The sequence below is a fragment of the Agelaius tricolor genome, unplaced genomic scaffold (genome assembly GCF_023055355.1).
Source record: "Agelaius tricolor isolate 1412-34295 unplaced genomic scaffold, bAgeTri1.0.p SCAF_3, whole genome shotgun sequence".
In the NCBI taxonomy this organism is placed as follows: domain Eukaryota; kingdom Metazoa; phylum Chordata; class Aves; order Passeriformes; family Icteridae; genus Agelaius; species Agelaius tricolor.
Genome location: NW_027269263.1, coordinates 30,899,838 through 30,921,231, shown reverse-complemented (window position 1 = coordinate 30,921,231; position 21,394 = coordinate 30,899,838). Strand labels below are relative to the sequence as shown.

The window sequence follows — 21,394 nt, the reverse complement described above, 5'->3', positions numbered from 1 at the left end:
ACTGGATCAGTGCGACCACGGCCAAGTGCAACCATGACAGCGATGAAGATGAATTAAGACAATTTCTATAATTTTTTTTTTTAATGACTTTGTTGGTATTGTGTGTGTCTAAGTGGTTTTGATCTTCAAATTCAGCCTCTTTAAAAATGTATTTCATTAAAAAAATAGGATACAAATCCGAATATTTACAATGTGTTTAACTGAAACCAGTTTATAAGAATTCTTTCCAAATCAATGAAACTGACTGAAATCTTCTATTTTTTTTTTCTTCTAGTTCCTGCTTCTGCGCCAGAAAACATAACCTATAGGAACATCTCATCCATGGAAATTGAATTATCATTTTTTCCACCATCCATTCCCAATGGGATCGTACAGACCTACACAATATATCTCGTGAGGACTAATGGGACTGAGCAAAGAGTTATAAACACTACCCTTCTGACACTACGTATTGCAGGCCAGTATATAATGATCTGGAACTTAGGGCAACTGTGAGTTCTTCTGGGAAGTGTGCAACAGACAGAGATGTATTAGTTCATTGGTTGGACCTGATCCTTCTTGTCCTTACAGAAAGTTTTTTGCTCCCTGTCCTGAAAAAATAACTTGTGTCCTGTCATAATGTGGTGAAATGGGCCTTGAATGGTGGAGTCTAACATAAATTTCATTGTATTTTAGATGATTAAAGTACAAGGAACTTCAATATCATTGTAACAAAGGAAACCCTCAAGTCACCTGCATATCTTTCTGATCTTATTCTGGATAAAAAAATTCCTTTTCCACTCACCTTTGAATCTTTTCCTAAATTCTGTCATTATTGCTGAGGTGTGGCACAGGAATTATTGCTGGGAGCTCAGTACCCTCACTGCTACGTTTTCAGACTACAGCCAAGGACAAACTGCAAAGCATTCTAGGAATATGAACTATAAACTGGTAATTAGGGCTTTGACCCTTCTTTTGCCAAGCTTTTGGTGTTCCAAGCTTTCCCAATGCTTATTTCAGTCTCTAATGACACAAATCGGTGTGATAGGCTTATTCACCACTTCAAAAATACTTGCAGTCCATTAAAAAACTAATTTGTTCCATTGAATGGTTGTTTTATTGAATTATTCTTTTTTGTTTGTTTGTTTAGATTTAAATAAATATACAGAATATACTGTAGAAGTGTCTGCTAGTACCACAATGGGAGAGGGCGTTCGTAGTTCACCTCTGCATGTACTAACTGATGAAGATGGTAAGTCAGAACAGAAGTTTCAGCGCATCATTTTCTACCTGCATTCTTAATTTACTCTTAAACTTCATGCCAGATATTTTTAAGTCTTGTGCATTTTTGTTGGCAGTTATATCTCTCCATTTCTATCTGTACCTATGTATCTACACACAAACATATTTATCTACCTATCCATCTATCTACCAATATATTTATCAGGACAAGCTGTATGAAATGCTGCAATTGCTGTGCCTGGACTTTTGATCTTACCGATATCTTATGAATCTGAAGTATCTTAGTTTACTCATACTATTTTAATCTAATACATGACATGGTAGAATTATTGTATTTGGTTTTTCAGTCATGTGAGAGCTGGGGAACGGGAAAACCACAAAAAGGCAGTTTGGATGGTCCAGGGACATTTCTGTGGGGTTTCTTGTATTATTGTAAGCAGATGCACGTACAGGTGCACATAGATAGATATGAAATTATTAATAATATGAAAATGCCCAAAGTCCATCATCTGTAGCACTGGACTTCCAAATTGAGCTGGGGCATGTGCAGGCTGAGGGTAGAACACAGTTGTTGCAAACCCTGCTAATTTTTACAGTGGGTCACAAACCAGCAGAGGAACCTTAAAATTATACTTGAACTATGAGAATACAATGTTGTAGTGCAAAGTTATCATTGGTCACCTTTTGAGTTTCTGCAGGGGAATCCTGAAAAAAAATTCATACCAAAAATCTTAACTTAGGTGCTGTGAATGACATTTTGGAAAAGGCTGTGTCTGTTCCTCTCCTTTGCTTCAGTAGGAAATCTCTGGGACCCTGTCTAAAGGGGCATTGACACAAGCAACTCAACAGCCACACTGTCAGTAAAAAAACTTTGCTCAAGAGTTGTTTTGCTGGAGCAGACTGAAAAGAGCTAGATTGGATAAATCAATTTTTTTAGCAGAGATTATTTTTATTTAGACCAATGTAGTTTCCATTCTTTAGAAAAAAAAATACCTGAATAAGAATTGTAGAAATAACTAGACATGTCAAAAAGATGACATTCGCCATATGACAGGTCTTTTATTGTGTAATCACTGAGGATAATATAACAAGTAAAACACAAAATATAGCTGTCAACATTTTTCACCAGTAAATACACTCACTGAATGCAGTGAACCTTTGTTCATGAAAAATATAAAATAGTTTCTTCTATAATATAAGGAGTTATAAAACCTTTATGCCAACTTTCAAGATAGTGAAAGGAACAAGAAGTGAAAAACAACAACATTTATAATACACCACATGTTCTGTATTCACAGGAACACAGTGTTCCAAGGTTCAGACCAAATGTTTCATAGATTTGCTAATAGTTATGCTCATATTTTCAATTTTCATGCATGACTACAGCTATGACCTGAATTTTTAGTGCATGATGCTCTTTGGTTTAATTTGAGAAAAACAAATATAATTCTAATATTACTTCATGGAGATGTACAGGGCCATGAATCAAGATGCAGAAAAAGATTCATTTCTCAATAACGTGCTGATAATAAAGCAGTATAATTTATGCATGCATTAGTTATTTGTCCTCAGTAAAATTAATAACAACCTTAGAACAAAGACAAACGTGATCTAACATTTTCATTTATTTACAATGTTTCCCTGCAGAGTTGGGGTCTGGTGTCATCTAGGGATCATCTTAAAATTAATTTTAAGGATCTCAGTCAATGCCTATCTTTTCATTTGCCCTTGTGACACGTTAAATCTATGAATGTGGTCCTTGTTTGATGGAGTGAATAGATTTTACTGCCATCTACTATCCCACAATTTTATCATCTCTCAATGCCATGCTTATCCACTTTTCCACCTTTTGGCACTTTGTATAATTCTTTACAGCACCTTCTTTTCCTCAGGGGAACTATTATGCTGTATTTTACAAGTGTTCATATCTATAAAGCTCCTGCTTTTATTAGAAGGGGAAAAAAATTACAGCAATGTACTTGGGCAGTAGGTGAATCACTGTGACCTGGCCATTGCTCTGTTTTCTCATGAAGTACTTTTTCCATTGAATCACAGAAACAGATGTTATAACAACACCATGCAAAATCTTCTTTTATCGTCTGTCAGAAAAAGGAAAAGAAGCTGTGCCTTAACATTAGCGGATGGATACTGTACCAGTGTGGTACAAGGTTAACTTTCTATCACAAATAATTCAAAGCCTATTTAAGGATGCTGTGTATCCCACCAATCCTAGCTGTTTAACAAGGTGTTGTGTCCTTTTCTCTCATTTTACAGCTCCAAGTTCTCCTCCACAAGCCCTCTCTGTAAAACAGTTGTTGGGTGTCACTGTGAAGTTGTCATGGAAACCTCCGCTGGAGCCAAATGGAATTATTCTCTATTACACAGTTTGTGTCTGGTAAGATTTTTCTGGAAGTACTTCTGAGGATAAATGTTAATCTGTAACCTATCAGGAATGTTAGGTTTTTGTTACACAATATGTTGAATACATGTTTTGGGAGAGCAAATATCCATCCAGCACTTAAAATACTGGACTTCTTTATATGAAAATTCAGACTAGCAAAAAACTGGGGGAACAATTTCAGCATTTCGTAAGCATTTCCAACATCTATTTCCAAAGGTTATGCTATAGTAAATGAACTCAGAATTAAACTAGAGCATAGTGCCTATCTCCATTATATTCTGATTAGGCCTGCTGCAAGGCAGGGTGCAAACCTATGCTGAATTGTCAAGGAGATTTGAAAAAGGCTTAAAATAGAGAAATATTGCCTCCTGTTATAGACAGTGAGTAAGAGCCATGTTTAGAGTTTTCGTATGTGCTATCAATTATGTCTACTGTTATACTTTGTATTTATTACATTGATACCAAACACATATTTTTAACAGATACTTTTCATTTATTGTGTTCTAGTTTTTTCTAACTAACCATTTCTATTATTTCTTTTTACTCTTGCAATATTTTTTCACCTTTACACAGGAGTTTTGTTACTTTAAAACTTGCAGCTTCTGTCCTATTCCTTGCAAAACATAGTTTGGTCTAGCAACGTGACATCTCTTCAAAAATCTATAACTTCTCCTAGAAGTGAAAACGTTTTTTATTGATCACTTTTAATATATTGCGTTTATGTTTTACCATTTTATTGCCATTGCTAAGGTGCAGGGAGCAAATACTAAAGTGCATAAGACATGAACTAGATGTGCAAATCCTCAGTTTTTATGGGCATACTGCTCTTGAGCTTACATTATTTTACTGTTATTTGGGGAGGGGTTTGGCCTCAGTTACTACTATTTTTTTAAAATGATAATTTCTAGTTAAGTTGATGATAAAGTGAAGAGGAGAAAGCTCTTCTTTCCAGAAAAGTTGAATTTGTCTTTTCTTGTTAGTTCTACTCTATTGGGAATGTCTGTTGCTCTTTAAAGTAATGACTGTCCTCATCCTAGGGAAGAATTACTTTATGATAAGGGCTATGGTTTGGATGCACACTGTGTTCAAAGACATGAGGTTATGCAACTTTTCATTCTTATGTTCCCTTATAACTTACTGTTTTTATTACTGTAAGAAAAGATTTAGACAGAATTATTTAAAAAAAAGAAACAACTCTTAAATTATCCATATTTCTAAATATTGCAATTAAGCAACCACGCAACTTCTTGCTGTAAGCCTTGCCCATATTCTTTTTGCTCTGTCTTGTCTTTCCTTACTGTGCCATACCTAAATTTAGGCTTTAGGTATCATGTTAAGGCAAGGACATTGGAGAAAAACTCCCTTTGCCTTCACAGGGGTCGTAACTTCACTCCTTCCTTGGCAGGGAGCAAGGCATGTGAAGGAAGGAGAGTAATTTTAAGTATTTAAAAGAGTTGTCTATACAGTTTCATCAAATGCCTTGCAGGGGGAGATTTGACAAGGCAAATTGTCATGCCATATGATTGCTGCTCTTGGGAGGTACTCAATATATTTTGGAGGAGACTGTTAATCCCAGTGCTTCTCAATGAAGCAGAAAGAAGGTTGCTACAGTTGTTAAATAAATGTTCCTTCACTTCATTAAATATTTTGCAACAGTTAGAGAGAATTTGGTAAGCTTTCTTTAGCTGATTTGGAACAAGAATCCACAATCAATAGAATAGAAAGGGTGATGTTTGCAATGTTTTCAGTTATATTTCATGGAATTTGTCAGAGGACAAGGTGGTTTTGGGTGCTAGTAGGTAGTAAAGCAAATTTCTTCTTTCCTTGAGCCCAAAAACTCATACTTCTTAAATGTAATTTTTGAGTATTAAAGGTGCAATTAACAAAATTGCTGAACTTGTATGTATTATCCTTTTCTGCAATTTTTTGTGAGATACTTATTGACTAGGTCTATTTGGAGGTATAGATTTTTAAGACAATATGGTACCTGTCTTTGTCAAGTGGAATTATGCAATTTCTTAGAATCTGTGTTATCTGCATTTTTGAAAAAAATGTGGTTTAAAACCTTATATTATTTTTCTTCAGTAAAATTTCTTGGCATAACTTATTCTGCTGGGTACTTCCTCACTGTCTGTGAAGGCTGCACTCACTTTGATCAGTATTTTCTTATTTTTATTGCAATCTTTGTAGTTTCTAAACAGAAAATTAACTTCCCTTGAAATACTTCAAGTTTTTGCTCTTCTTTCCGTGCCTGGTTGTGGAAATGTTTTTGGCAACTCATATGTAAGAATGCAGTTACTCAGAGTAGAAATGTTCACAACACTAAGCTGTGGATTGTCTTCTTACTTAAATTATAACCAGATATGTATTTCCATACTAAGAATACATTGGGCAAAGATCCAGGAAAAAATGTCTTTCTTTGTATAGAGTTTGATAACTGCAGCTGCAATCTCTTGTAAATTTTAGTGACTATTAAAATTGTCAGAAGTTTGGGAAAAATGTAAATGTTAACCTTCTCTGTTACCAAGAGTGTTTCCCATGTTAAGTGACATTCCACTCAAAATCTGAGGGTTAGGAAGGATTTTTTCTTTCATTCTCATACATTTTCTCATTCCAGTAGTTTTTTAATGTAACCTTACTTCAGGTATATTAGATGGTGATCTTTGCTAATGGGACAGTCATTCAGTTATCAAAGGATGAAAGTCTAGTAATTTTGAATCACTTTTTTCTTTTTTTTAGTATTAGAAAACATTGTCATTTGTGAAGAGTTTCATGGTGATTTCTGGAGCAAGATTCTTGGTTTTAATTATCAAATTATCATCTCTGTATGAAATCCTATTAGAGACACAGGACACCTACTCATACAGAAATCTTTGAAGGAATGGAATGTTAGGTTTTTATTTTCCTCCTATTTCTTTCTTAAAAGATTATGTTAACTTTACAAGGAATATAACACTTTTTGAATTCAAGTTAGCTCTTTCTGTTCCTTATTTTACTTTCTGATAATCATTTCATACCTATGCTAATACCAGTGTTTTATTAATGTTACATCTTACAGTCTTTCTAGGCGGGTTTTGACCTGACTGGAGTTCCATTCTGATCCTCTGCTACATTCCACCAGAATTAACTCAGCACCAGCTAATTCCTGTTCCATATCATCTTCTATTATTCCATTTATAACTTCAGCCTTCTGACCAATTTCACAGAGTCACAGTAGGGCATGCTCCCTGCTATAATCTTTTTATATTTTGCTATTCCTGTCCAGGGAGACAGTTTAGTTATGCCCTACTGTGTCCTTCCCAAGGGTACCACATAACCATTTGAAAGCAGTTAATAGATAGAAATACTTCTCCTTAATGTCTCATGTATCCATTGTCTTTGTTGATGTAATTAGCAAACATATTTCTGTGGGTTTTTGGGGTGTTATTTTTTGTAAGAAGCAACATGAAGAGCCCTACTGTGATGCCATGGTACAAAAGTTAGCTTTTCACCATAAAAGACAAAAATTTATCCTAGCCTCTTTTAAAAACCTAAATTGTTGTATTTAACGCAGTATTGCATTTTTCATTTTTGCTATAAATGCTGTAATTATATATATAGAGAGAAATGGTGTGTGTATATATAGAGAGAAATGGTGTATATATATAATTAATAAAATAATTTTTCTTTAGGAATAAAATGTCAAAGAGGAGTGTAAATGTAACAGAAACATCACTGGAATTCACAGACCTAGAATATAACTGTGAGTATAGTGCTTACCTAACAGCAAGTACAAGATTTGGAGATGGCAACATAAAAAGTGATACTATAACATTCAGAACTTCTGAAGGAGGTAAGCTTATATACAGTATGAACTTTTATTTTCATTCAGCCTTAAAATTCTGTCAGCCTTTTTTATGTTAATAAAGCCACTGAAGTAGAAGTGACATTTGACTTGTAAAGGACAGACATTCTACCTGTCTCTGTGGCTCTATTTTTGTGTATACATGTATCTATGGCTCTATAAAATTATGATAGGTATTGTTACTAATTTACCAAGAAAAAAAAAATTCTCTTTAGGACAGATAAGATCCAAATTTCTTTCTAAACTTTGAAATAATTCATATTATTTTTGTAATATATTTTAATAGATCCTTGCTTTAAGCAGCTGTGACACAATTTCTGATAGGGAAAATACTTCTTAGAGTATCCCTCTTAAGTCTGAAATATTTTTAATTTGAAAATGAACACTGTCAGTGTATATTCCATTTTAATTATTTTATATTTACAACATGGAAAGTGACTTTTATATGATCATATGATATAGTGGAAGTCATTTGGAAGTCATTCAGTTTAAGTTTTGTTTCTGGTTTTCCATCAGTCATATTGCTATAATCTGTTGCAAAACAGGTAGTATGAGTATGCAGGCATACTTTAGAATTGCCCTGCACAGATATCAACAATTCCCCAGTGCACAACCACTGGCAGGATAGCATCTATCTGAGCCAGACCTTCAAAATTTGTATACATCATCAGGTTGTAGATAGTCACAGTTGCTGTTGAAACTGGTATAGGAATATAATTTTACTTTATAGGGACAGACTTTAAGGAACTGGTCCTGGGGTTCCCCCTCCAATTAATATTTTAATATTTTACATAAACTAGAGCAGCACAAAGCAAGAGAAATACATAATCATAGTGTTCAGTACTCTACTGCAAGTTCTGTAGAGCACTTTCTTGGATGGTGAGAAATATGGATTTAAATTCTCCTAAGCTGACTTAAGGAATTGAATTTAACTCTCCCACATCACTGTGTTACTGAGAGAAACCATATGCTGCTATTCTTTATAATGAGGAGGAGGCTCTAATGGAATAAGGTTTACAGAGGTCTTGCTGCACATTTAATAGGGTGAGAAAAGAGGAAAAAAGATAAATTATCATACTGTTCAAGCTTAAGTAACTGGTTTACCTACATGAGTTGAGAGCCTAAATTCTGTTTAAAATCAGAGAGAAAAAGGCTTTAAATTTAGGTTTTGTGAAAAAAAATCACTTTTTTTCCCCTACTAACTGTATTTGGAGTATAGACAGGTAACTCAGTCAACTTCTATGTCTACAAATTAGATTTTCTATGTGCACAAAGCAGTAAGTACAGGAAAAATTCTATAAGAAAAATCTTATCTGTTTAAAAATGCAGCTAAATACAAATATGATTGAGAAAGAGTTTTAAAAATTCATTTTACATATACAATTTTAGTTCATTATTTTGTGAAGCAGTTTCTACACCATAATCAGAAATACATTTAATTTGCCATGATGTTGTAAAATCTACTATGGTGGATGAACTTCTGGTATTAAGTATAAAAAACCTTGAGGTACAAAAGCTTTAGGTATGCTAAAACTTAACATTTTTGCAGCACCAAGTGATCCACCGAAAGATGTTACATACAGAAACCTTTCTTCCACATCAATAATGCTATTCTGGTCTCCTCCTCAAAAGCCTAATGGAAATATACAGTACTACTCAGTTTATTTCAAAAACAACTCAGGAATATTCATACAGGTAAGCTTATTTTTATATTCTTTTGTAGAAGTAAATTAAATGTTCTAATAATTACTTAAAGATGAAGTCAGTTTTATAGTTATCAATAAATTGGTTATTCATATTTCCTTCATATGATGTAGATTTTAAACTTAAAAAGACAGAAGTACATCTGTAATTATGTTTTACATTGTGCATCTCACTGAGCACTCATATTGTATAAGCATTAATGCCAATAGGTTTTTTGTAATATTCCATTATGCAAAGTTTTTATTTATATATATATATGTACACATACACCTAATATACATACACACTTTGCATATGTTGTGGATAGACTCAAGACCCATTATATGCATGGCACACCCTCAAGAGTGTTTCTTTTAGTCTAATCTATCAATTTCAGTAAATTTCTGTTTCTGTTTTACTTTTTAATACATGTTGGTACAGTATTGAAAATATGGAGGTAATGTGGAAGTAGGGAATGCTTTTTTTTCACATTTTTCTTACTCTCAAAGGAAATTACTCTTTAGTATATTGAAGCAAAGATTGTTATTCTGAAGTTAAAGCTTAAAAGACAAAAGCTTGTAAATAATATTTTGGAGATACATTTTCATTTAGATTTTTTTTTTTTTCCTGATGCTGATTTCATCCATAATTATGCACTGCACTTACTAATTGTATATAGTCTTTTTATTCTACTTTCTGTGAATATCTTATAGTACAGAAATATAACAAGAGAAATAATCTTCCTTTACAGTTTTTTGGTCACAAGTTTTACACATATGGAAGAAAAACAAGAAATATAAATTCATTTAGAAAATTATGTATGGAAAACAACCTTGACTGCATAAATTTATGATCAAGATATGTTTAGGGTGAGGTATGCACGTTTTTGAGGATAACTAGAAAAAATATTCACAAATGTTAGACATAGCTGTGAGTGAATAATTGCTGACATACTTCAGTGTATACACGTTTCTGAATTGTGTGCAGGTATGTAGTCACTGGGCTCTGCATTGTTTCAGGTGCAAGCAGGACTGTGCCATGAATTCACATTCTGATGAGATTAAAATCAGGGCTCCAGTTCAGATCAAACCCTCTGTTTGCACACACTGCTATGGCAACAGCTTTTTTTCTTAAATCTCTTTAAGAGATTTAAGATGTAAAGTGGACAAATTTAAGATTTAAGTGGACAAACTTTACATCAGTGCATCACCTGAACCCGCCCGTCCTATGAAGGACATTTCAAAGAATTTTAGAGGAGGACTATGGACTTGGACTATTCCTGCCTTTAGGAAGGTGTAACTCTGAGATGAATGAGTAAGGCAAAGCTGACACACTGAGAGAGAGTGAGAGAGAGAGAGAGAGATAGGGAGAGAGAGAGAGAGACTGATAAAACCCCCCAAGATGTGCCCAGGATTTTGGAAATAAAGGAGGAGGATAGGGAAGATGGAGCACAGTAGCATTGGCCCAGCAAGGTGAGGATCCAGTTTTATTATCATGTGATGTAGTTAGGCCAGGAAAGGATGGTGGCATGAGTGGAATGCTGCTTTGGCATATTATGTGTTGTCAGGACAAAAGTGCTGACAGTAGTTCTGTCAACTACTGCTGACAGTAGTTCTACCTCTGTGTGTGTAACCTACCATTTTCAACCTTTTGACTTTGATTTCTATTCCATCCCTTTGCCCTCAGAAGATAAGTTACAGCTGCTGTTGCATCTGTCTCTTACTGCCCATGGGATATGAGCATTAATCTCTTGAATCATGATCAAATCTTAATCTGTCTACTCCCTTTAACTCCTTCTGCCCTGCACATCCTGTCGGCTCGCTGTTTAGCTTGGCAACTACATTGCAGTCCTAATCTGTACCTTGGCGTTCCTATGGATGCAAGACAGATTTCAAACAGGTGAAAAAAAGCCAACTCATTTCTGTCAGGTATTTTATATTACTCCTTTTACAACAGAGAAATGCATGTGTGAAAGTCAGCCTGATATGTGACTATATATATATATATATATATATATATATATATATATATGATATATACAGACAGTTGTAAGCTGCATGAGTATGCATACATATAGCTTACAGCTTTCTGTAACTTAGAACTATAACCATGTAATTGCAGGGTCTGCTGCTAAGATTTGTATTGCACATATTTGGAAAGAAAGAATCCTTGGTTGAAATAATCTGTGTCAAGGTCACCATTCTGATTATATTTAACCAAACTGTATTTTCAGTTGGAGAAATTATACAGGAGAATTGAAAAAGTGTGTGATCTTTTCACATTTCACATTTTCACATTGCAGGCAGCCACTCTCTACCAGTCTGCATCTTTGTCAGGACATAATGCCAGAGGTCCAAGTCTTAAAGCATAACTTTTAGATGCCTGAATAAACACCCTTGCTAAAGAATATCAAGCAAATTAATATCTCCCAATGCTCTCATAATCTGAAATAGATACAGAAGTCATACTAAACTATTCTGTTGTCTCAATTTATCACTGTCTGTGCTATTCTGTTGTCTCAATTTATCACTTCTCACACATTCTCAAAATGCTCAGGCATATTAAAACCTAATCAACATAAACCATTGACTATTAATATGTTAAAACTAGGAAGTTAGTAATTGCATAGTGAAGCATTTTGGTTAGGGAAAAAATGCCCAAATACAAAAAAAGACCTGAGATAAAAGATACAGTTTACTCCTTGACATGATGCAGAAATTTGAGTTTTCTGTCAAAAAGGGAAAATTTATGTACCCTCTTCAGTTAGAAAAATAATATATAGTTTCTCTGCTTTACTGGTCTACATGAAAAATAACACTGCAGCTGTCCAGTCAGAAGGTCTGGGATGCTCAGACCCAAGGTTCAAGACCAGAATAGCAGAAGGAAATATTTAGTGATGGAGATTAGATTTAAGGATTTTGGTAGATGAGTGGACTGTTTCTATGGAGATGCTGACAGTTGTAAAAGAAAATGTGTCAGAGAGGGAGGAATGGCTGGTAGCCAACTAGAATAAACCATCACCTGCATTAGGCTAGGTTCCAGTTCAGCATTATCTTTCATCTTCTGCTGTCATAGGTCTAGGGAAAATGCTACTTCTTGGTGTATTTACCCTTTCCCAGTGCAGTAAAGATATGACATGTATGCTGACAAAGAGTGCTTCCTTCACAGACGACATGACACTGTACCTCTTCTTCACCTCACTTCTCTGGAACACTGCTGAGTTCCTACAGTTCAAGATTTCACTGTTCGCAATAGCAGCTTTGCAAGTTTTGCTCCATGATGCCTTGCTTGGTGCTTGAAGCAATCATAGTGTCCATATTCTCAGTCCTATCCAGGAAATAAATCAAAGACTCAATGGAAGTAACTCTCTCATAGCTATGAATCTATGAAAGATATCTTTGGCTTGAATAATGAAGTTTCTTATTCAATCTCTATATACTTCTGTTCTGATTAGCAAGAAAGTGGAAAGGTGCTAATTACAAGCATAAATATATGCTTCAATAAATTTCCCCAGTGTAGGAATTTCAGTACAGATGAAAGCTCTCCTGCTCTGACAGACCAGAGAGGGGAACCAGGGGCATGGACTGAAAAAAAGCCTATGATCCTTCTAGCAACTGAATATCTGACCCAAATCATCCAACCTCTGCCTCAAGCCAAGAAAAATGAATATGACTGGATATAGTTCAAAGTGAAATTCAACTTGGTCTACCCTTGGGATCCAGACAAGGGATGCAAACAATGTACTAGAGTACTTAACAATGAAACATTTTCTTCACCTGTATGACCAAAGTAGGGATAAAAAGGGGAACGTCTCTACGATACACTGCAAATTTTTAAAAAGCTGGTCTCAGAATGGTACAGCAGACAAAAAGGAAATAACTTCCCTTAGGTTTTTAATGGAACAGTGAATATTCCACTCCTTGAAGGATGGTTTGGATGAGACTTCACAGTATCACCACTCTCACCTGATTTCCAGAGTCAAGTAAGTGATCCTCTAACTCAAACAAGAATGCAATACAATGAACCTAAAAAAGAAAACAGAACAGAGGTAAAAGCTTAACAGTGAAGAAGAGCATCACCATGTTTTCCTTATACAGCTAACTACAGCTTTATGCCACTGGAAATGTCTGCCACTTCCTGAGGTGAAGATACTAGTTTCTGCTGACACTTTCATGGCTTGAGTGTATTGCTTACACTTAGCTGCTTTTAATAATCTGATACTTTGCTATGTCAAAACTTCTTTCATGTATGGATGAAGAAAGGGACAGAAGGAAGAATTTCTTCAGCTGTAGCCAAAGATCCTAAGCTGTTTGCTTTCATCTACAGCCACAGTTAATTGTAAAACTTCCTAAAGTGTTCTATCCCCAGGGTACAATTAGTACAAGTTTCATCTTTTCTCAGTTTGTACCCACACAGCTCTTCCTGCTCACTGTTACTCTTAATTATGTGCTCCTTTTTTTCTTGATATTTTGGAATTTTCCTAATATTTTGTCATATCAGTAGTTAGAGATATCTCCTTGGGGTCCTCACAGTAAAGGAACTATGTCTTAAAATAGTTTTTGTTGACCCACCAAAAACCTGTTATGCACGTTGGTTCACTGAGTCCTTAACTGCCAGACAGCTGCCTAAATTGTAAAGGTCTTTTTAAACTAAGAATTGAATTTTCAGCTGTTCATATCAATAAACTCCCATTAAATCTAGGATCAAAACTTGATGTGGTAGCCTTAAAACTCAGGTAATTATTTAAGATCTTATTTAAAAAAAATCTGATTATTACATGTTGTTATAAATTACTAACTTTTGCTAACAATAATAATAGTAACAAAAAGAGGGTATTAGAATGCTTCCTCTGGGCCAGATGATGTATTCTGTCATACCCTGCTTGAGTATCAGAGTTTAACTAAATAACTTAGAATCTGATCCACTGTTTCCTGGATCTTAACTTACCAAACATAACACAAAGCTCTTTCCAGGCTTTTTCAGTTAGGTGTGCAGCTAGTATGAAATTCAAACTACTTTTAGAAAATGTCATATAGTAAGGTGGAATTTTTTGTATTTTGACTGATGTTGACTTAATCTATTGGGCAAAACTAACAGTGTGCTTATAGTCATTTAATGAGTGGATACTCACACATTAAATAAAAAAAAATTATACTCCCAATTTGTGCAACTTCTGTTCTGCATTCCAAACAAAGGCTTAAGTTTTCATTGCCAAACTGTTTACTTATTTATTTTATGTCAGTACTAGTGACTGCAGGTAAAACTAGGTCTTCAAATACAGATATAAAAATCTCAGGGAAATTAATGAGAGTATCACCTATAGTTTTCTGCAAAAATAAAAATATTTTGCCCATACAAAAAATTGGTGAAGTGTTGCATTAGATATATAAATTGATATGTGACAGACATTGGTGACAGACCTAAAGATTGCATACTGAACTATCAGTTTGCACAGTATGGATTCAACTGTGTGATAAAGCACATCACGGTGACTTCTTCAATAAGAACTTTCCTTATGAGAAATGTAATCAATTTTTCAGTGTGCAGTTTTAGCATTCCTGTGCTTATATGTGGTATTTCTAAATTTCAATACCCAAATATTTCTGTTGCCTTTCTCTTGCTTTCGTAAGTTTGCTCTCACAGCCTCTTTTTTTCAGAAAAAAAAATTTCCTTGAAAGCTAACTTGCATTTTAAAGTGGAGGGTGTGGGTTTGATCTAACAGCAAAAATAAGGGGCAGGCCAAATAACTGGAATTCATCAGGGGGTTGGACAAAATCCAGCTCATCCTGAAAATATTTCTGTGTAGAAAAGTTAGGATTTTTTTGGTCCTGAGAAGTGCTGTCCAGGCCATCTGGTCAATGCAGCAATGTGGCTGCTGGAGAGAAATGCTACTGGCTCTTTGAATCAGCACTGAAGATTTGACTTGCTACCCAATGCTTGAGCTGAATATGCTTATGGGCTAAATGATGTCTCAACAATTTTCAAACCATGAACCAAACTGTGTTGGATCATCTAAGTCAGGTTCCTGTAAATCAGTGGATGATTCAACACATTCAACTTCAACTGATTGAACTTATGTGGTATAGCTGAACTTACGTAAATAATGTGCTTTATATTTTGTCTTTTCATCTTCCAAAATTGTTATTTCTAAATAGCAAGGGCCTCCTTAGAGGTGCTGATCTGAGCACTAACTTGCCATTGTACTCACAGTATTAATGACATTTTTTTATATAGTTCATAAGACACTGGGACTGGGTTCTGCTGCTATCTTTCAGTAGCACAGAGGAAAAAAAATCTGTTGATGCCTTCAGTTCAACATGAGTCCACTCACTATAGACATTTCCCTAGAGATAATGGCATGGTGTTACTGCAAGGGACAACTAGCAAAAGGAACAGTTTATCAAGGGGTGTGGTTAGATCTCTTCTACTGAAAGATTTAAGTTCAAAATCTACTCTCATAAAAATAGATTAAAGAGACAGATGTCCTTTGATTTGATTAACAATGATCAGCCTAGGCATGTGTGGTTCATGTAATCTATAGACAATTAGCAGATGCTGGTTTATTTTGCTAATTTTCTTGATGAAATATGGATAAACATACTGCAATATTACAGTTTTAATCCCTGCATTGGCATTCAACAATTACAAACAATAGAAGCCAATCATGTACTCTGTAGTACTTACAAGGGGTATAAATAGACATCATAAAATCAAGTATGTCAGTAAAAATCAGTACTCATTAGCCAATCATGTACTCTGTAGTACTTACAAGGGGTATAAATAGACATCATAAAATCAAGTATGTCAGTAAAAATCAGTACTCATTAGGAGTCAAAGCATAGGCTTATGTCTTCTGAGTGCTGTGGAGAATCATGTCTGCTGGTGGTGGTGGTGATGGCTAAATGGGGAACTAGAAAGAGAAATCAATGAATAAAAAGCATTTTATGTGGTAACATTTTCTTTTATTTCTCTCTTTAGAATTTCACAAGTTATGGTAATGACAGCAATGTCAGTGTAGTGCTGGATGACTTGGCAAAATACAGCCATTATACTTTGTGGTTAACTGCAAGCACAGCATTTGGAGATGGAAACAAAACCAGTGAAAAAATAGATGTGTATACAGATCAGGACAGTAAGTTAATAACTTTTTTAGTGCTCATTGTATATCAGGGCTTTTATTAAATATTTATTAAATATTGTCTAACTTAAAAGTTATTTTACTGTTATGATGGCAAAGTTAAAAAAAGACCATTAAATGTGGTTTTTGATGCTGCAATATTTATCTTTGCAAGGAAGGCATTTTGATCTGAGTCTTTCAAATACTACAGCACATAGAGCATGGAGCACAAGCCTCTGTGGATACGAGCAATAAAATTATTGTCTTAAGCTTTCATTAGGGCTCTTTTCCTAAAGAAATTTAACAGAAATGATTATTCATATATAACTTCAACCATTTTGCTCTTGATATTGAAACACAAATTATTTTTAAAAGTTGTAAAAAATATTGCAACGGACACTTTCAGATTAATTATATTTTGAGCAGTTATTTCTGGTTGGGGTTTGGATGTTTTATTACTGTAATCCATGCATTTAATTTTTTGCTTATTATCTCTCATAGTCCCAGAAGGTTTTGTTGAAAATCTGATCTATCAAAACATTTCCTCATCTTCTGTAAATGTAAGCTGGCTTCCACCATCCCAGCCAAATGGCTTAGTCTTCTTTCATGTTTCTCTAAGTTTAATGCAACTGGGAACCAGTAAGATATTATCTTTCCTTACTTACAACACAAGCACAATTTTTGATGATCTGGAGAAATACACTGATTACATTCTGAAAATCACACCAGCCACTGATAAAGGATCTTCTGAACAGCATACTCTGAGTCTTCACATAAGAACTGATGAAGATGGTAAGACTTTTTATTAATTCCTAAAGAAATATATTAAAAAAACGAATAGCTTTCTAAAAGAAAAAAAAAAAAGTTTATTTTTCTTGTTTCACTTAGTGTTTTTGTAATACAGTGACAAAAACACTAAGTGAAACAAGAAAAAATGCTGCACATTTCCATTTTAAGTTTGTGAAGTAGAATTTTTCATTGTAACTCATATTTTTCTGAGATTATAGTTGTTTTTCTCTTTCTTATTTCTTCATATAGTCCCAGAATCAGCGCCTGTAATGAAAACATTTTCAAATCTCTCAACTACCTCAGTTATGCTTTCATGGGACCCTCCTGTTAAGCCAAATGGTATTATAATACATTATGATTTAAATTTATTTGGGCCAGAAAGGAATAGCTCATTCTCTACCACCAATAATTTTATCATTTTGGAAGATCTTCTGCCGTTCACATTGTACAGCATTTATACAGCTGCCAGAACAATAAAAGGATCTGGTCCCTCTGCTGTGCTTCAATTCTACACAGATGAGTCAGGTGAGTAAATTCAATTGTAAACAACTTCAAAATATCAGCTCTATTACAGCATCCTTCTTAGATCTGAGCATCAGACCTGTTGATATGAAGAATTAATTTTCCATTGGTCTGTGAGTGAAGAGCTTTCAAGCGAAGGAAGCACTGCAAGGCAAGTGTTTCCTGAGTGCTCCTCCTCCTGCCACAGTGCACAAGAGGAGGTCACATTCTGCACAGGATTACAAAAATAACCCCATGAAGAAATATCTTTTGCCTTTGGAATGTGTTACGGTTTGCAAAGTGTCAGGGATTTTGAAGCAAACAAGAGTACCTTTCTCTTCATCCCCCCTTGTAATTGAAAAATGATAAAACATGGAAATATTTCTGACAAATTCACACAGTTCTCCTGTACATGGACCTCCTCTCCCCTGCATGGTAAATTACACATCTTTTAAATGTATGATGAGTTGTGGTCCATATATGGGTGGAGGAAGCAAAGTGTATTGCATTCCAGTTATATATGTAATATGACTTCTGAGAAATCTCTTAGTTCTGACAGCAGGGATGTTTAAGTGATTAATAGATTTGTTAGATCTCTGAGAAGATCCCTTGCTGACTAAACATGTATTCTGGATTAATGGAATTTGTTTCATGTCAAAGAGTAAGAAAAAAGATTTAAATAGCAATGAAGTACTGTTAGCTTGAGTTCAGATACAAATTTTAACAAAAGTGCCTATGTTCTCCTGCATGTATTGTTTTGCCTGGAGTATTTGTGATTTGGTACTCAATAGCATTTCTCTTTTGCAGTGCCATTAGCTCCACCCCAGAATTTGACCATTATCAACTACACCGCCGATTCTGTGTGGCTAAAATGGGATCCAAGTCCCCGGTCAAATGGTGTTATTATGAGATATAATTTTAAGATTTATCAAAACAACACTGAAAAACTATTTTTTTGGGTATGTTTATAATTAAGAGTGTATAATCTTTTAAAGTATTTTTTCATGCTTTAGGAAAAAAAAGTTATGGCAAATATTTTAAATGCTTGTTATGCTCCTAGAATTATGAAGCTCCTATAAATTCCTATTTGCTAAGACAGTTTATTTTCCTTCCCATACCTGTAATTCAATTTTTCAAATTAAACAGGAAAAATTGTTTGATTTTAATGTGCTTTGAGCTTCTAATGTTTCATTAACAGTGAGATTTATTAATCTTACTTGGTATTTTAGTGTAAGCTTGATGTTAAAAAATGACAGAAGTTAGTTGCTTTGGGGCTATCTTTGTTTAACTATTTAGTACCTTATGGACTTTCAAGATTCAAAAATTTTTACCATCTTAAAAAATGGTAAGATATGTTCAGAGGTCTTCATTAAAAAATCAAAGAATAAGAACTGAGTAAATTGCAACTGAAGTAGATACTATATAAATGTTCAGAGCCAGGCTGGGTGAAGCTCTGAGTACCCAGTCTTATGGAAGGTTTCCTGCTCGCAGTATGGGGGTTGAGACTGCATGGTCTTCAAAGGCACCTTCCAACCCAAACCATTCTATGAATCTATAATTTTATGACATACAAAATCTGAGCAAGGCTTAAATCTGATTGCTTGGGTGGCCTCAAGGAATGTTCCGTGAACTGCAAAGGCAGCAAGCTGAGGTCAGGATTGCATCTCAAGCTTAGAAACTATAGAGTGAACCCTGCTCATCTGAGATGCTTGTAGAAGCTGCAGGAAAAGACAATGCTGCAGTGAGTGAGGTCTGGTGTAATTCCCCATTGTGGGAGGAAATGCTGGCATCATTCCAGTTTCTTCCATAATTCCTGAAAGCCACTATGAGCATGTGAAAGAGAAACAGTGGATTCTACAGCCAGCTACCTTTGGAAACACATTCTTTGGGTAGTTTCATAGAAACCACCATAGATCTGTAAGGAAGTAGAAGGTGAGAGGGGTTGATGTGAAGTTGGAAATAGTTTTCAGTATTTGAAAGCTACTCAGAGTGGAAGAGGCAAAACTGTGGCTGTAAATTTTCTGTTCATTTCAGTAAGTTCAAGGTGAAGGCTACAATGTTTCTAGAGATGAATTGTGTACTAATAATATTTCCTTCCTTAAGAACATTTCAGGTTCAAACCATGAGGCAAACATTGTTGGATTAGAACCATACAGCCCCTATTTTATCAGTGTCTCTGCGTTTACCAAGCTTGGGAATGGCAATCAGTTCAGTAATGCTGTCCACTTTACAACGATGGAATCAGGTTAGCTAAGACTTTTTCTGAGCTGCAATTCTGACAGTTTTAAATACATTTATATTTGTTTTCCTTGTATGGTTGAACAAAAGTCTTCCTCTTCTCTCCAAACAAAATATAACCTAACACTAACTCATTGTCTCTTGCCTGTGTAGCACTGATTCACATTCCTATTGTAGACTAGGTTTGAAGTCTGATTTCGGAAGTGTAGAATTAAAAATGTCCTCATCTGAAATGAGAGGCTTACATGGCTACTATAAGTCTTTTAATAGCAACACATATAAAGGGAGGAAAATTAGATAGGTATCAGTCTTTGCAGATCAAAGCAATAATTCAGATCCCTGTGAAAATAACTGAAACATTAGCAGTATCAAAAGCAGCTGGATAAAAGATTGGCAAATGAACTGGAAATTATATTAGACAAATAGAAATTTTTTAACTTTTTTTTTTCTTTTAAGAACTTATTTTAGGAAGGAAGCTAGCCACTAAAAGTGAAATACATAACATTTACTAAAGACAGCCTGTGGGTTTGTGAAACTGGCTGTTGTGCAAAACCAGTTTTGCACAACAAAACCTCTTTTCCAGGTCAGAGCAACCCCCCGACTCTGTAAGAGCTGTCAGTGCCAGGGAACAAGCATTGGTTAGGGGGCTCCCAGGTTCCTCTACACTGTTAGCAAAGGGAGCAGACCCCAAAATAAAAAGATCCCATATGATGACTACAGGTCTGCTAAGATCATGCTTCCAGTGAAGACTCTTTCCAGAACCAGTAAAGAAGAGTTTCTGGGGAAGAGTTTTACAGTTTATTGTACCAAAGAGTTACAACACTGTCAGAAATCTGGACCATCACTGAGCTGGTTCAGTTTGGCTGTTGGACTCCTGCAGCTGAATGGGGTGCTCTTCAAAAGCTATGGTCATCCGTCAGTTGTTTCATTTCAGACTGACATTCCATACTTGTCTTACTTTCTTTATTTCTCTTTAACCAATTGTTCATAAATAATTGCTCTATTTTCAAAGTGATTGTAGTATTTTCTACCTTCATTAATTTTTTATGAGTATTTTAAGAAATTTCTTTTGCTTCAACCAGCAAATAGATGGGAAACAATAAGTTGAAAGAACTGATATGAAAGCTCTGAAATCTGCCCAGTGACTTCTGTACAGAGAAATGTAATATATGGCCTGAAAGAAATAAGGCTGACAGATATATAAGAAAACAGATAAATAAGGAACTTCTACTGTTGATGCTGTTGCTATGTATATGTAGTAGGTATATAGAGTTTGTATACTGTGTATGTTATAGTACACTGTGTTTAAAAACACATGGGGGAAATATGAGCAAAAAGTTTTGTTGGGGAAACAAAACTGAAGCCCTCAACTAGGAAGAAGCCAGATAGATAGCCTCTTCTCTCTCAAGTACTAACAGCAGTCATATTCATAGCAGTTGGAAAGGAACCATCTAATGAGGACAAAGTCATAGTTTTGTTCTTTCAATGTGTTTTTTTTATTAATTTGTCTGACACTGCAGTGTTTGACTCTTGCTATGAACACTGTGTCTGCTTCTCTAATGATACTGTTGTGTGATTACAATTTTAGTTGCATGTGCAT

The 21,394-nt window shown here is 34.9% G+C and overlaps 1 protein-coding gene across 1 annotated transcript in view; it reads left to right on the top strand.

Annotated features, from left to right (window-relative positions):
- PTPRQ (protein tyrosine phosphatase receptor type Q) overlaps positions 1-21,394 on the top strand; it is a 100,316-nt gene that overhangs the window by 20,225 nt on the left and 58,697 nt on the right. The window contains exons 15-24 of the mRNA XM_071422041.1: positions 275-457; positions 1,130-1,231; positions 3,496-3,616; positions 7,294-7,454; positions 9,016-9,161; positions 16,128-16,281; positions 16,768-17,058; positions 17,305-17,580; positions 18,364-18,515; positions 19,660-19,801. Coding sequence (XP_071278142.1) covers positions 275-457; positions 1,130-1,231; positions 3,496-3,616; positions 7,294-7,454; positions 9,016-9,161; positions 16,128-16,281; positions 16,768-17,058; positions 17,305-17,580; positions 18,364-18,515; positions 19,660-19,801 — 1,728 coding nt within the window. The remainder of the gene's footprint in view (positions 1-274; positions 458-1,129; positions 1,232-3,495; positions 3,617-7,293; positions 7,455-9,015; positions 9,162-16,127; positions 16,282-16,767; positions 17,059-17,304; positions 17,581-18,363; positions 18,516-19,659; positions 19,802-21,394) is intronic.